General features: G+C 47.1%; 1 protein-coding gene across 1 annotated transcript; it reads left to right on the forward strand.

Moving 5' to 3' along the window:
* The first annotated feature begins 1,679 nt into the window (after positions 1-1,679).
* On the forward strand, positions 1,680-15,184 carry LOC120928064 (cystatin-B-like). Its single transcript, XM_040339140.1, has 3 exons — positions 1,680-1,799; positions 10,592-10,693; positions 14,339-15,184. Exons 1-3 carry the CDS (start codon positions 1,719-1,721, stop codon positions 14,465-14,467), a joined length of 312 nt encoding a protein of 103 aa, XP_040195074.1. The 5' UTR covers positions 1,680-1,718; the 3' UTR covers positions 14,468-15,184.
* Positions 15,185-16,292: the final 1,108 nt, after the last annotated feature.

Below are 16,292 nucleotides of genomic sequence, written 5' to 3' on the forward strand. Positions count from 1 at the left end.
CCTCGCAAATCCTCGAGAGGATTTATCCGCGGAAATCCTCTCGTGTGTACTAGGCCTTAGATTTCCTTTCAAAACATTTCTGTCTGCAACAATTTTTTTTTTTTTCACACACATGATAAAAAAAATCTGCATTTTTGGCTATCAAATTACTGAAAACATAGAGGACCTATAGAATATAAAAGGTGATATTTGCAATTTTTTTTGTTTATGTTGCATTATATTCGCATAACTGTTTATGCAATGCCAAGCTGCCGTTTCCCAAGCGAGCAAAATCCGTTCTTGTATAAGAGAGGTATGGACTCCAGAGACAGAGATATAATGTTGCCCCCTGTACAAATCATTAGTAAGACCTCATCTGGAATATACAGTTCAGTTTTGGGCTCCAGTTCTCAAAAAGGCTATCGGGGAACTGGAGAAAGTGCAGAGAAGGGCAACCAAACTGATAAGAGGCATGGAGGAGCTCAGCTATGAGGAAAGATTAGAGGAACTGAATTTATTCACTCTTGAGAAGAGGAGATTAAGGGGGGGGGATATGATCACCATGTATAAATACATAAGGCAGAGGTGTTGCTAGGGGGTTGCGGGGGGTGCGGTCCGCACCGGGTGACACCCGCTAGAGGGGTGACACCATCCCGTTTTTTTGTTTTTTTTAGCTGACATGCCCAGCCTGCTCTGTGCCACCCCAGCCTGCCCTGTACCACCCCAGCCTGCCCTGTATCACCCTGACTGCCCTGTACCACCCCAGCCTGCCCTGTACACCCCCAGCCTGCCCTGTACCACCCCAGACTGCCCTGTACCACCCAGCCTGCCCTGTACCACCCCAGCCTGCCCTGTACCACCCAGCCTGCCCTGTGCCACCACAGCCTGCCCTGTACCACCCCAGCCTGCCCTGTACCACCCCAAACTTTCCCATGCCACCCCAACTTGCCCTGTGCCACCCTAACTTGCCCTGTACCACCTCAATCTGCCCTATGCCACCATAACTTGCCCTATACCACCCCAACCTGCCCAATGCCACCCTAACTTGCCCTGTACCACCCCAACCTTTCCCATGCTATCCCAACTTGCCCTATGCCACCCTAACTTGCACTATACCACCCAACCTGCCCTGTACCACCCTAACTTGCCCTATACCACCCCAACCTGCCCTATGCAACCCTAACTTGCCGTATACCACCCCAAACTACCCTATATCACCCCAACATGCCCTATACCACCTTAACCTGTCCTATACCACCCCACTACACCAACCTGCCACTATACCACTCTATACTACCCTAACCTGCCACTATACTGCCCTATACTATCATTTACAGGGGCTGGTTTGGGGTGAGCCCCGTGCCTGTGCGCTGCCTGCTTGGTGCTGGGCAGCCTAGACAGAGGGGGGGGGTGACACCATGTTTTACCGCACCGGGTGACACCAACCCTAGTGACGCCACTGACATAAGGGGAGGGGGATATGATCACCATGTATAAATGGCTGCTAATACCATTCCACTGCTGGGGGGGGGGGGGAATATAAAAAATAAATCTTTGTTGTAGCAATCACAGGATTTGTACGGCATCATTTCCAAAGTCTGGTATCACTTTTCTCAATATCACCTGCAGGGTGTGGTCCTTATTGGTCACCCCACCCCATCTTTTAAATGGTACGGCCCTCAGGTATATAATCCCAGGTACTCTCTAATGGGTATCAGTCTGCTGAAAACTTTGCAAAGATGAGTGTGCATACGATAGGACTTGGGGGAGTGGGTGTGCCCACAGAACCTACTGAAGAAGATCAATCCATCCTTGACCAGGTAAGTGGTTGGGGATCCAATCCTAAGGCCCCTTTCACACTGATTTGTTTTATAATAGAATCAAGAGAAAACAATGTATACATTGTATGTCGTTTACACAGTATAATAGGCATTTTAAAACATAGATACATGCTTAAGAATCAACTAACAGAAAACTCTGAACTAATACTTATACAATAGATTTAGATATGTTTTCATAAAATTGTGGTTTCACCTTACCCAAGAACCCCCAATGGGACCTCTTTTGTTACCTGGAGGAGGGCTTTGTCCTGTTTCTTTTGCATAACATAGACTTTAACCACTTCCATACCAGGCACTTACGCACCTTCCCGCCCAAGCCAATTTTCAGATTTCAGCACTGTCGCACTTTGAATTGCAATTGCGCGGTCATGCTACACTGTACCCAAACAAAATTGGCGTCCTTTTTTCCCCACAAATAGAGCTTTCTTTTGCGCAACAACTAAAAAAAGACTGAAAATTGAGAAAAAAAATACGTTGTTTTTTTTTCGGTTAACTTTTTTGTAAATAAGTATGTTTTCTCTTTCAATTACGGGCACTGATATGGCGGCACTGATGGGCACCGATGAGATGGCACTGATGGACATCGATGAGGTAGTACTGATTGGCACAGATGAGGTGGCACTGATTGGCGGCGCTGGTATGCAGCACTGATGGGCACACATAGGCGGCACTGATGGGCACTCATAGGCGGCACTGATGGGCACTCATGGGCAGCACTGGGCACTCATAGGCGGCACGGATGGGCACTCATGGGTGGCACAGATGGCCACTGATAGGTGGGCACTGGGCATGGATGGGCACTGTGGGGTGGCACTGATGGACACTGTGGGGTGGCACTGATGGACACTGTGGGGCGGCACTGATTTATCCATGTTGCCAGTCAGTGCCCATTTGTGGGCACTGATTGGCATCTTTTTTATTTTTTACTGCTCTTTTTTTTTCCACTGACTTTTTTTTTTTTTGCCCCCTTTTCTTTTTTTTTTCTTCTTCCCTGGTGTGGGCTACCCTGGTGGTCCAGTGTGGCGATCCAAGGGGGGGCTGCGCTGATAAACAATCAGCGCGAACCCCCCTGTCAGGAGAGCCGCTGATCGGCTCTCCTCTACTCGCGTCTGTCAGACGCGAGTGAGGAAGAGCCATCAACGGCTCTTCCTGTTTACATCGTGATCAGCCGTGATTGGACAAGGCTGATCACGTGGTAAAGAGTCTCCGCCGGAGGCTCTTTACTGAGATCGGAGATGCAGGGTGTCAGACTGACACCCCGCATCACCGATCGCCGCGCTGCGCGCCCCCGGCATGAAATCCTGCAGGACGTCCATGGACGTCCAGTCAGGATTTCAGAACCACTTCCCGGACGTAAATCCCCTATGGACCGGGCGGGAAGTGGTTAAACATTACGGAGGTGTTTGAACCTAATTACTGCTGGATCATGACTGAACTTAGAGCTAATTCTACTATGTTAAAGGAATCTCGCAGCTCGAGACCACTGTTCCCACGGTAGCCACGCTCTCTTTCCCTTAGCTAGATAGCCTTGGCTAGAGGCCATTGTCATTTCATAGCTTTAATGGAGGTTTACAGATTTGAGGGTGTTTTCAATGGAAGGAGCCCTGTCTGTATCATTTTGTTCTTTGATGTGAAAGAAATGCACCCGCATGAGCACATCAGCCATGATTAAGCACTAGCAAGAGTGCGAAACTAGTCGGCTGTCCTGGTTTATGGTTGTGGTGATTATGCATGTTCCTGCTTGAAAATAAAAGACAACTTTTTTGAAAAGTTATTTCGGAGTGCGGCTGTCCATCTCCTTCCTCCTATTGCTACCGCATGAGCACATCTCTCGGCACAGACGCTGCTAGATAAAGAGGTTTCGCTATTCTGTGGATCCTGTCTATATAATTATGTCTCTGGGAGATGCATCAGGTAGAATGGTGTGTATGAGGTCCTTAGCATACTTGTGTAGATCTGCCGGCAGTAAAGCTTCAGGGACCCCCCTTAGTTTAACGTTATTACGTCGTGAGCGGTCTTCTAAATCGGCCAGCTTGGCCCAGATCCACTCCTGTTTTTCCTTAAAGGGGTTGTAAAGGTAAATAAAAATTCCCTAAATAGCTTCCTTTACCTTAGTGCAGTCCTCCTTCACTTGCCTCATCCTTCCATTTTGCTTTTCAATGTCCTTATTTCTTCTGAGAAATCCTTACTTCCTATTCTTCTGCCTGTAACTCCACACAGTATTCTGAGGCTTTCTCCCTGGTGTGGAGTGTCATGCTCACCCCCTCCCTTGAGGGGGTAGGTGGCGAGCAGGAGAGTCAGGACGCTCTCTACATTGCAGATAGAGAAAGGAGCTGTGTATTAGTGGGTGTCCTGACTCTCCTGCTCGCCCCATCCCCCCTTAAGGGAGGGGGCGAGCACGACACTCTACACCAGGGAGAAAGCCTTGCATTACTGTGTGGAGTTACAGACAGAAGCACAGATAGTGAGGATTTCTCAGAAGAAATAAGGACATTTAAAAGCAAAATTAAAGGATGAGGTAAGTGAAGGAGGACTGCACTAAGGTAAAGGAAGCCATTTAGGGAAATGTTATCTTTACAACCCCTTTAACCTCCTCATTTGTATCAATCGGGTCATTTACTGTGGTTGTGCATTCCGCCATGCCCGTTTCAATGGTAGTGACTCTTTGCCCCATAGATCGCATGTCTGTAGTGATCTTTTGAAACAGGGATGAGAGATCTGTCATCAAGGATGATTGCAGTGACATGAGCATGTCCTTTAAGGTAGTGTCCATCTCTGGCTGCCCTGTGGTGGGGGAGGATGCCATGGAGTTGTGTAAGGCCTGGTTGAATTGCAGCGGATTGAAAGCCTGGGCCTCGATTAGGGCTTGAGGCGGCCGTGGGCGCAGTGCATTCATCCGCATCCGGGCCTTAGCAGGGCTACTTGTGAGGGGGTCTGCACCTGAGTCCTGTGTGGGGGACAGGGGTAGTGCTAAGATGCCCATTTCTCCCTGTGTGTCATCCGGGAGGTCTGTGTGTCCCCCATTATATGGGTTTTCAATTGCATAGTTCATACCAGTGCTTGCAGTTCCAGGAAAAAAAAGCAGAACATGCTGCATTGTTTCTGCACTGGACTGGACTGTACTGGAATGCTGTAAAACGCATAAATACACTGAAACACACACACATCCTTATTTAAGGTTAAGAAAAAGGGGGGGATGCACTGGACTGCATAAAAAAAACACACTGGAACACATGCATGCAGAAAAGCATCTGCCCCTAAATCCTATTGGATTTTACACACCACTATGCTGCGGGTGTGGTAAATTTTTTGAAAAGTCCTGCATGCTGATTCTTTGGTGCAGCGTTGAAAACCGCACCAAAAACAGGCAAATTTCCCTACCCCAGCTGCTGCAGCACCGAAAGAAGTACTCTCCCAGCCATCCACATGCCCAGCGGTTGAATGCTAGCTTAGCTAAATTGCTAGCACTTCAACTGCTGCATTTTCAGTTGGTAGATTCTGCCCCCTTCCCTGAGTTTGTGGAATGTGCGGTACCTCAGTGGCAAGTTCCCAAACGCCACTTTTTCTCACGGAAGGCGATTCCGGCTCTCTACCGGCATGTGGAAGGCTATGTCCATGCCTCGCTGGACAGGGCGGTCAGTGATAAGGTGCATTTTCCGCTGACTCATGGTCCAGCAGGCATGGACAGGGACGTCGTTACCTATCTTTCACTGCGCATTGGGTGACTCTGCTGGCAGCTGGGAAGAATGCAGGACAAGGTGCAGTAGTGTTGGAGGTTGTTCCGCCACCACGCCTCCAAAATGCTACTACTGGTTGTGACACACCTCTCTCCTCCACCCCATCCTCTTCTTCTTCCTCTGTGGCCTCTTCCTGTGCTGATGTGTCCTCAGAACCAGCGGTGCTCTGTAGGCGTTCAAGGGGCTACGCAGGTACGCAGGCAAAGAGATGCCATGTGTTGCTTGAGATGGTGTGCTTGGGGGACAGGAGCCACACTGGGCCAGGGGTTCTGTCAGCTCTGCAGGGGCAGGCTCAGAGGTGGTTGACGCCACGCCAGCTTAAGTCAGGAATGGTGGATTGCGACAATGGCATCAACCTCCTCTCCGCCCTGCGACAGGGACAACTGACCCATGTGCCCTGTTTTGCTTATGTCCTTAAATTGGTGGTGCAGCGGTTCTTGGGCAGGTACCCGGGCTTAGAGGATGTTCTAAAGCAGGCCAGGAAAGTCTGTGTGCATTTCCGACAGTCATATAATGCCAGTGCTCGGCTGGCAGACCTCCAAAAGGAATACAACCTGCCCAAGAACTGCCTAATCTGTGACATGCCTACCAGGTGGAACTCTACGTTGGCCATGCTGCAGCGACTGCACACGCAGCAGAGGGCCATCAATGAGTATCTTTGCTAATATGCCTGCAGGACAAGGTCAGTGGAGCATGTTTTTTTCCCCCACGCCAGTGGGCCATGATCAGGGATGCATGCACTGTCCTGTCATCATTTGAGGAGGCCACGAGGATGGTGACAGTGCATGCATCAGTGACACTGTCCCTCTTATTCACCTGTTGGAGCACATGCAGCGTGGAATAATGGACAGGGCCCTTGAGGCAGAACAGAGGGAGGAAGAGGAGGACTTCCTTACCTCTCAAGGCCCCCTTTATCCAGACAGTGTTCCTGCTTGCCCGCCTATCACACAGGAAGAGGAAGAGGAGGAGGAGGAGGATTGTGTCAGCATGGAGGTGGAGCCTAGCACTCAGCATCAGCAGCAGTCTTCAAGGGATCAATTATAGTCCCAAGAAACCCATGGACTTTTACGTGGCTGGGATGAGGTGGCTGCGGATCCTGTCATCCTCAGTGACCCAGAGGACTCCGTAAATGCCTCAGCAAACCTATGTTGTATGGCCTCTCTGATCCTGCAAAGCCTGCGGAAGGATCCTCGTATTCTTGCTATCAAGGAGAGGGATCATTACTGGCTGGCAACCCTTCTTGATCCACATTACAAGAGTAAGGTTGCGGACCTTATCTTGCCGGTGCAGAGGGAGCAGAAGATGAAACATCTTCGGGAGGCCTTGCAGAAAGGTCTTTGCAACGCGTTCCCAGAGACTGGGAGGTTGCAAAATCCTGGTCCTGGACAACGTGTTGCCGAGGCTTCGGTCAGTCACAGAAGGAGCGGTGGAGAAGGTGGCCATCTGATTGATGCATTCAGACAATTTTTTAGTCCGCAGCCCCAAGGTATGACTGGTTCCAGCAACCATCGCCAGCGTCTGTTTTACATGGTGCGGGAATACCTAGGGGCAAGATCAGACTTGGACACCTTTCCCACCGAAAATCCTCTGGCTTACTGGGTCTTGAGGATGGATCACTGGCCAGAGCTTGCACAGTATGCAATTGAGCTACTGGCTTGTTCTGCATCCAGCGTTCTTTCAGAACGCACATTCAGTTCTGCTGGAGGCTTTGTAACCTATCACAGGGTGCGCCTCTCCACCGACTCGGTCGATCGACTGACCTTCATAAAAATGAATCCGGCTTGGATCACCACCAGCTACCAAGCACCTGATGCTGATGTAACTGAATTTTTTTTTTGAAATTTCAGATCCCTTCAAGACTGCCTATGCTAATGCTAAGTGACTATCCTGTTATGCTGAGTGACTATCCTTTTCCTCCTCAATGATCATGCTGATAGCTTGTAAGAACATTTTTGGTTCTGGACACCGCCACCAGTGCCTCCTAATGCCACGTACACACGATCATTTTTCGGGTTGTAAAAAGTGAAGTTTATCGTGTGTGGGCTTCAGAGCATTTTTCGGGTTCTGAAAAGCGGGCAAAAAAAATTTGAACATGCTCTATTTTTTAACAACGTTTTTAACGTTGTCGTTTTTCGGGAAAACGGTCGTGTGTGGGCTTTAACGACGTGAAAAATCCGCGCATGCTCAGAAGCAAGTTATGAGACGTGAGCGCTCGTTCTGGTAAAACTAGCCTTCGTAATGGAGTAAGCACATTCATCACGCCGTAACAGACAGAAAAGCGCGAATCGTCTTTTACTAACACAAAATCAGCTAAAGCAGCCCAAAGGGTGGCGTCACCTGAATGGAACTTCCCCTTTATAGTGCCGTTGTACGTGTTGTACGTCACCGCGCTTTGCTAGAGCATTTTTTTATCACGATCGTGTGTAGGCAAGGCCGTTTTAATGATCAAGTTGAAAAAAACGTATTTTTTTCTAGAGCCTGAAAAACATAGTTGTTTTTTTACAACCAGAAAAATGATTTTGTGTACGCGGCAGAAGGCCTAATTTTTCTGCCCCTGTTTAACAGGGGCATATAATTGCAGTTTTTGATGCAATACTTTTCAGCGGGCTCATTCCTGCGCTCCAACTAGAGTATCTGTGAGGGGTTGCAGTGTTGTGGCACCAGCACCACCACCAACATAGGCCCAATTTTTCTGCCCCTGTTGGCATGTAATTACAATTCTTGAGCTAATATTTCACAGCAGGACCCATTCCTGCGCCCACCAAGAGTAACTGTGAGGACATACAGTGTTGTGGCACCAGCGCCAGCACCAAAGGCCCAATTTTTCTACCACTGTTCAACAATGGCATGTAATTACAATTCTTGATATAATAGTTCACACAGCAGGGCGCCCACCAAGATTAACTGTGAGGGCTTACAGTGTTGTGGAAACACCAACACCTAGGGCCCAAATGTATGCAGAGTATATACGGCAGGCCCCTACTTTCAAACATCCAACTTACAAACGTCTCCTAATTGCAAACGGAAGGAGACAACAGGAAGTAAGAGGAAATCTACCCCTAGGAAGGGAAATTCTCTTCTGTAAGAGGTGTCTCCTGTCCACTGATGCTTTATCACCAATCCTTGTTTCACTAAAAGACCCAAATTTTCAAAAAATCATATGTCATTGGGACAGAAAGTGAGGTGCAATCTTCTGAACAGATGCACACAGACAGCAAAACCAATGTTACAGGGGTGATAACCCTTCTCTATGTTTTCAGAAAAGCTTAAAAATAGATTTTTTGGCTGTTGCTACACTAAAAAAGTACCAGTTAAAAATTACAAACAGATTTTACTTATTTTACTTAACAACAAACCTACAGTCCCTTTCTTGTTTGCACCGCCTGTATACTGCTGTTCAAAGTAATAGTATATAGGGCCAAAGGGGCTGGTAATGACATGGGGGAAGGGGGGGCGGGGAAACCCATGCTATACTATAGACACCCAGCAGGTACGATATTTAAAGGAATTTTTTTTTTTTTTCACTTTAAGCATCATTAACCACTTAAGCCCCAGACCAATATGCTACTAAATGCCCAAAGGCGTTTTTACAATTCGGCACTGCGTCACTTTAACAGACAATTGCGCGGTCGTGCGACGTGGCTCCCAAACAAAATTGACGTCCTTTTTCCCCCACAAATAGAGCTTTCTTTTGGTGGTATTTGATCACCTCTGCGGTTTTTATTTTTTGCGCTATAAACAAAAATAGAGCGGCAATTTTGAAAAAAACAATATTTTTTACTTTTTGCTGTAATAAATATCCCCCAAAAACATATATAAAAAAAATGTCCTCAGTTTAGGCCGATACGTATTCTTCTACCTATTTTTGGTAAAAAAAAATCGCAATAATCGTTTATCGGTTGGTTTGCGCAAAATTTATAGCGTTTACAAAATAGGGGATAGGTTTATAATTTTTTTTTTTTACTACTAATGGCGGCGATCAGCGATTTTTTTTTTTCGTGACTGCGACATTATGGCGGACACTTCGGACAATTTTGACACATTTTTGGGACCATTGTCATTTTCACAGCAAAAAATGCATTTAAATTGCATTGTTTATTGTGAAAATGACAGTTGCAGTTTGGGAGTTAACCACAGGGGGCGCTGTAGGAGTTAGTGTTCACCTAGTGTGTGTTTACAACTGTAGGGGGGTGTGGCTGTAGGTGTGACATCATCGACCGAGTCTCCCTATAAAAGGGATGACTCGATCGATGCAGCGCCATAGTGAAGCACGGGGAAGCTGTGTTTACATACGGCTCTCCCCGTTCTTCAGCTCCAGGGAGCGATCGCGACGGAGCCACTATAAACGAATAGCCGCGCCGTCGTCCCAGATCGCTCCCCGCGGGTATCTGACCGCCGCATGTAGCGGGGGTCCCGATCGGACCCGCGGAAAGGCAAGGACGTACCTGTACGTGTGCCATTCTGTGGACGTACATATACATGCGGCGGTCGGGAAGTGGTTAAAATCACTGCTCCAGAAAAAACAACCGTTTTTAAAACTTTTTTTTCCATTGATACATGTTCCCTGGGGCAAGACCCGGGTTCTCAAACCCGTTTTACGACAATAACTTGCATATTAGGCTTTAAAATGAGCACTTTTGAATTCGAACGTTCGAGTCCCATAGACTTTCTTCGCCCCCTGGTACGCACACATCTCGAGAACCATCATGCCAAATATGGGCCCCAAGGGACGTATAGCCGGGGAACAATCGTGTCCCAAGCTGGCAAAAAGTAAAAAATATTGAATTTTTTTCAAAATTGTCGCTCTTTTTTGTTTATAGCGCAAAAAAATAAAAACCGCAGAGGTGATCAAATACCACCAAAATAAAGCTCTATTTGTGGGGAAAAAGGACGTCAATTTTGTTTTGGAGCCACGTCGCATGACCGCGCAATTGTCAGTTAAAGTGACGCAGTGCCGGAAGCTGAAATTTCGCCTGGGCACGGTCCAGTAAGCAAGTGGTTAAATCTGAACAGTAAACATGATGTCTCTTTCAGGTGAAGGAACAGTATAAGGCGCAGTCCGGGACGAACCCCGGGAAATTTAAGGCGATCCTCGTCCGCACTCAGTCTGTTGCCGGAACAAATTACTTTTTCAAGGTAATATTTTGGGCTTTCTGCAACATCAGGTTTAGACAGCACTGTCCCTTGCTATAAATCTATATAGCTCTAACATATACTGCAGTGCTGTACAAAGAACACTGAATCATTTACATCCTTCTTTGCAGCAGGGCAGATTACACTCTCTTCCCCCCCCCCCCCCCCAGGGGAAAAAAACGTTTTCTGGATATTTTTGTTCTGTCTCTCACTGTTAAAATTAAACCTACCATTAAAATTATAGCCTGATCATTTCTTTGTCAGTGGGCTGATAACTGAGGGTCAGGGCCGCCATCAGGGGGGTACAGGCAGTACACCTGTAAGGTGCCCAGATGGCAACCCCCTTTTTTATTTTATTTTTATTATTATTATTATTATTTTTTGTAAGGGGCCCAGAGGTCCCCAGGGCCCCCGGATGGCAACCCCCCTTTTTTTTATAATTTTCTGTTTTTATTAAAGGAACCAGAGGTCCCCAGGGGCCCCAGATGGCAACCCCTTTTTTATTTTTATTAATTTTTTTGTATATAAAAAAAATATACATATATATTTTTTATTTTAATTTTTTTTAAAGGGGCCCAGAGGTCCCCAGGGGCCCTTTTAAAGGGGCAACCCCTCTTTTTTTTTTTTATATAAAAAACATTTTTTAATTTTGTTTTATATAGAAGTCCCCAGGGCCCCGGATGGCTACCCCCCTTTTTTAAATATTTTTTTTGTTTTTATTAAAGGACCCAGAGATCCCCAGGGGCCCCGGATGGCAACCCCTTTTTTATTTATTTAAAAAAAATTATATTTTTTTATTTTTTTTAAAGGGCCCTTTAATAAAAAAAAATATATATATATATATATATAAAACAAAATTAAAAAATGTTTTTTATAAAAAAAAGAGAGGGTTGCCCCTTTAAAAAACATTTTTTAATTTTGTTTTTTATATATATATATATATATATATATATATATATATATATATATATATATATATATATATATATATATATATATATATTTTTTTTTTAATAAAGGGCCCAGAAGTCCCCAGGGCCCCGGATGGCTACCCCCCTTTTTTTTTATAATATTTTTTTTATTTCTTTTTTTGTAAGGGGCCCAGAGGTCCCCGGGGCAACCCCCCCCTTTTTTTTTTTGTTCGTCAGCACCCAAAGCCCCTCGCTTCTCAATTCGTGGCATCCCCCCGCTTCTCAATTCGTGGCATCCCCCCGCTTCTCAATTCGTGGCATCCCCCCGCTTCTCAATTAGCGGCGGCACCCCCTGCTTCTCAACTTGAGGCGGCAGCACCCCCCCAGTTCTCTGCTCCAGGGGGCCCATGCCTGAAGCTGGGTAAGGGGCCCCATAATTCCTGATGGCGGCCCTGCTGAGGGTGGTGCAGGTGACCCGACCCACCAGGAGGTGGCTGGCTGTCGGTGCACTGTTTGCCGCCCCCCCAAAATACCACCAGCCACCACTGCACCCTATAATGCTTATGTAGCTCAGTGGTTCTCAACCCTGCCCTCAAGTAACCCCAACAGGCCATGTTTTGGGAATTTCTAGCTGTCCAAAATACCAAGCCATTGACTCTGAGATAAAGGAAAACCTGCAAACATGGCCTGTTGGGGGGGGGTACTGTAAGACAGGGTTGAGAACCACTGATGTAGCTGACCTATTCCAGCCCTTCACGGATTCATTGTAGCAGTTGCATTCGTTCCTCACCAGAGGAGCGTGCACTCCAATGTCTGTCAGTCCTTGCCCATACCTCCCAACCTTCGAACTTCAGAAAGAGGGACACTTGAGGAAGTAACCTTGCATAGCGCGCTGTGGCAAACATGGGTGTGGTCAAACTTATGACAGTGGGAGGAGCTTGAGGGGCATCATTAAACAACTCGGGCTTCCTTGTGCCTATAAAATATGCTTTTATTGTTCCACAAGCACGAGTCTCATGGATACATAAAAACCCCAGCACATTCATTAAAAAAAGAACAAAAGCATGCAGTGTATTGCGTACAGGGTGCAGGGTTCTGGGATAAACTATATACAGGGTGCAGCAGAGGTGTAATTAGAACCTTCAGGGCTCTGATGGACGTGGTCAGTAGGGCAGTGGAATAATCAGTAGGGCAGTGGACGGGATCAGTAGTTTTTGATATTGAATTTTTTTACGATTTTTTGATGGGAGGGGTGGCAGTGGAGAGCAGTATGATAGGTGGTGGGCAGTATGATAGGTGGTGGGCAGTATGATAGGTGGTGGGCAGTATGATGGGGTGGAGGGTAGTATGATGGGAGGGGGTAGTGGAGGACAGTATGATAGGGGCAGTGGAGGGCAGTATGGCGTGAGGGGGTGGCAGTGGAGGGCAATATGATGGGAGGGGTGGCAGTGGTGGGCAGTATGATAGGTGGTGGGCAGTATGATGGGGTGGCAGTAGAGGGCAGTATGGTGGGAAGGGTGATAGTGGAGGGCAGTATGATGGGAGGGGTAGTTTGATAAGGTAGAGGGCAGTATGATGGGAGGAGTAGTATGATGAGGTGGAGGGCAGTATGATGGGAGGAGTGGTATGATGGGGTATTGGGCAGTGTGATGGGAGGGGGGTAGTGGAGGGCAGTGTGATGGGAGGGGGTAGTGGAGGGCAGTGTGATGGGAGGGGCAATGTGATGGAAGACAGGTAGTGGAGGGCAGTGTGATGGGAGGGTGCAGTGGATGCCAGTGTGATGGGAGGGGGCAGTGGAGGGCAGTGTGATGGGAGGGGGTAGTGGAGGGAAATGTGATGGAAGGCAGGTAGTGGAGGGCAGTGTGATGGGAGGGGGCAGTGGAGGGCAGTGTGATGGGAGGGGTGGGAAAGTGGAGGGCAGTGTGATGGTTGGGGGGATAGTGGAGAGCAGTATGATGGGAGGTTGGGCAGTGGAGGTCAGTATTATGGGGGGTTGGGCAGCGGAGGGCAGTATGATGGGAGGGGGTATAGTGGAGGGCAGTATAATGGGGGGTATTAGAGGGAAGTGTGATGGGAGAGGGGGGTATTGGAGAGTAGTATGATGGGAGGGGGCATAGTGGAGGGTAGTATAGGGGGACTGTATGGTAGGACTGAAGGGGGGCAGTGTATGAAAGGGAGCAGAGTGACCATAAGCATCCTCGGCGCACTGCAGGGAGCATCTCTTTCAGCGGCAAGAACAGCTTCAGGCGAGACCCGGAGTCGGCGTTCCTCCGATGACTGTGAAGCTTAGGTGTGAGGCGGAGAAAGTGAAATCCTCCTCCGGCTCGCTATGAATGCTGGGGCCCCGCTCTCCCCCTCGTCATGATGTCACTGGTTGCTAGACGCCAGGCAGGCCGCGGCTAGCAACCAGTTTTTTGGGCAGTGAGCCATGCAGCGCCTGGTGGTTAATAATAAAGTGGGTCTCAGCCAGCAGTACACCGGGCAGTGAGTGACAGCAGCGGCATTTATAGCGGGCATCAGGTCTTCCCTGGGGGAAATTCCAGGATACTGTATTGTCCCGGAATGAAGGCGCCCGGGACCTCCCAAGGCAGGACTTTCCCAGGCAATCTGGGACGGTTGGGAGGTATGCCTTGCCCCACAGGAGCTTGAAACCAGAGTATCTCAGAACTGTTATTCTGGATAGAACATTTGAAATGTATAATATCAGTAAAGCTGTTTAACTTTTCTGATCTTTCAGGTGGACACCGGAGAGGACACTTATATCCACGCCCGAGTCTTCGTACCTCTGCCTGGTTCAGAGGAGGGACCCACTTTGTCGTCTTTCCAGGCGAATAAGACCAAGGATGATGAGCTGGAGTATTTCTAAGATGGAGATGACTACAACAGAGAATGAACATGAAGAATCCTCCTAAATCTTCCCCAGTTCACCTTTCAGTCGGCACAATTCTAATTAATGCAAGACCAAGTGTACATTTCTGCAATACATGTTTTCTCTTTAGCCTCTACCCTCTGATGTAATGCTCAGGAGTCTGTATGGGGGATGAACCTGAACGCTGGCTGTATGTATACATGTCAGCTGGCTCTGCGCAGATCCTTTTCTAAGCACAGTGACCGAGCTGTCACCATTGTACCTGGTGGGCAGGGCTTGTGATCATGTGCTCACTGCAATAGCCAATTAAAGTAGTCATATGATCAGGAGCTCCACCTATCTTTCAAAACACCTTAAAGGGCCAGCAACAAGAAGTGAGAATGAGGAAAGGGGTGGTGGGACTTTAAATGAAGCACATAGGTATACAAAATGTATTTATTAATGATAACAATAATAGTAATCATGATGCATAATGGAACTCGATACAGTTCAATATCAATATATATATAAATTTATACACACACAAATTGCAAATCATAACATAAAAAATAGAGAGTTGATATTGCATAATGCACGTATGAAGAGTATGGTAAGTGGAGACACGGCATTGAACATCTCAACGCGTTTCATGGATTGATCCAATCTTCGATTCGGCACTGCGTCGCTTTAACAGACAATTGCGCGGTCGTGCGACGTGGCTCCCAAACAAAATTGGCGTCCTTTTTTTCCCACAAATAGAGCTTTCTTTTGGTGGTATTTGATCACCTCTGCGGTTTTTATTTTTTTGCGCTATAAACAAAAATAGAGCGACAATTTTGAAAAAAATGCAATATTTTTTACTTTTTGCTATAATAAATATCCCCCAAAAATATATATATAAAAAAAAAATTTTCCCTCAGTTTAGGCCGATAGGTATTCTTCTACATATTTTTGGTAAAAAAAAATCGCAATAAGCGTTTATCAGTTGATTTGCGCAAAATTTATAGCGTTTACAAAATAGGGGATAGTTTTATTGCATTTTTATTATTATTTTTTTTTTACTACTAATGGCGGCCATCAGCGATTTTTTTTTTTTTTCGTGACTGCGACATTATGATGGACACTTCGGACAATTTTGACACATTTTTGGGACCATTGTCATTTTTACAGCAAAAAATGCATTTAAAATGCGCTGTTTACTGTGAAAATTACAATTGCAGTTTGAGAGTTAACCACGAGGGGGCGCTGAAGCGGTTATGTGTGACCTCATGTGTGTTTACAACTGTAGGGGGGTGTGGCTGTAGGTGTGATGTCATTGATTGTGTATCCCTATAAAAGGGAACACTCGATCGATGACGCCGCCACAGTGAAGAACGGGGAAGCTGTGTTTACACACAGCTCTCCCCGTTCTTCAGCTCCGGGGACCGATCGCGGGACTCCAGCGGTGATAGGGTCCGCGGGTCCCGCGGTCCCGAAGCTTTCGGACCGGGTTGCAGGCACGCGCCCGCTACCCACGGCTGGGTACTAGCACAGGACGTACCTGTACATGCATGTGCCCAGCCGTGCCATTCTGCCGACGTAAATGTGCAGGAGGCGGTCCTTAAGTGGTTAATAGGAAAAAAAGCATGACAGGTCCTCTTAAATATGAGATCTGGGGTCAAAAAGACCTCACATATCATATTTACACTAAAATGTAGTAATAAAAAAATTAATAAATTGTCATTTGAAAAAGAAAAAAAATCCCTTTTAAAAGCTATGGGCGGAAGTGACGTTTTGATGTCGCTTCCGCCCTGCTATGGTATGGAGACGCCAACAGAAGGATCCGATCGCCTCCGCCGCTGCC

Source organism: Rana temporaria, chromosome 2 (genome assembly GCF_905171775.1).
Source record: "Rana temporaria chromosome 2, aRanTem1.1, whole genome shotgun sequence".
NCBI lineage: Eukaryota > Metazoa > Chordata > Amphibia > Anura > Ranidae > Rana > Rana temporaria.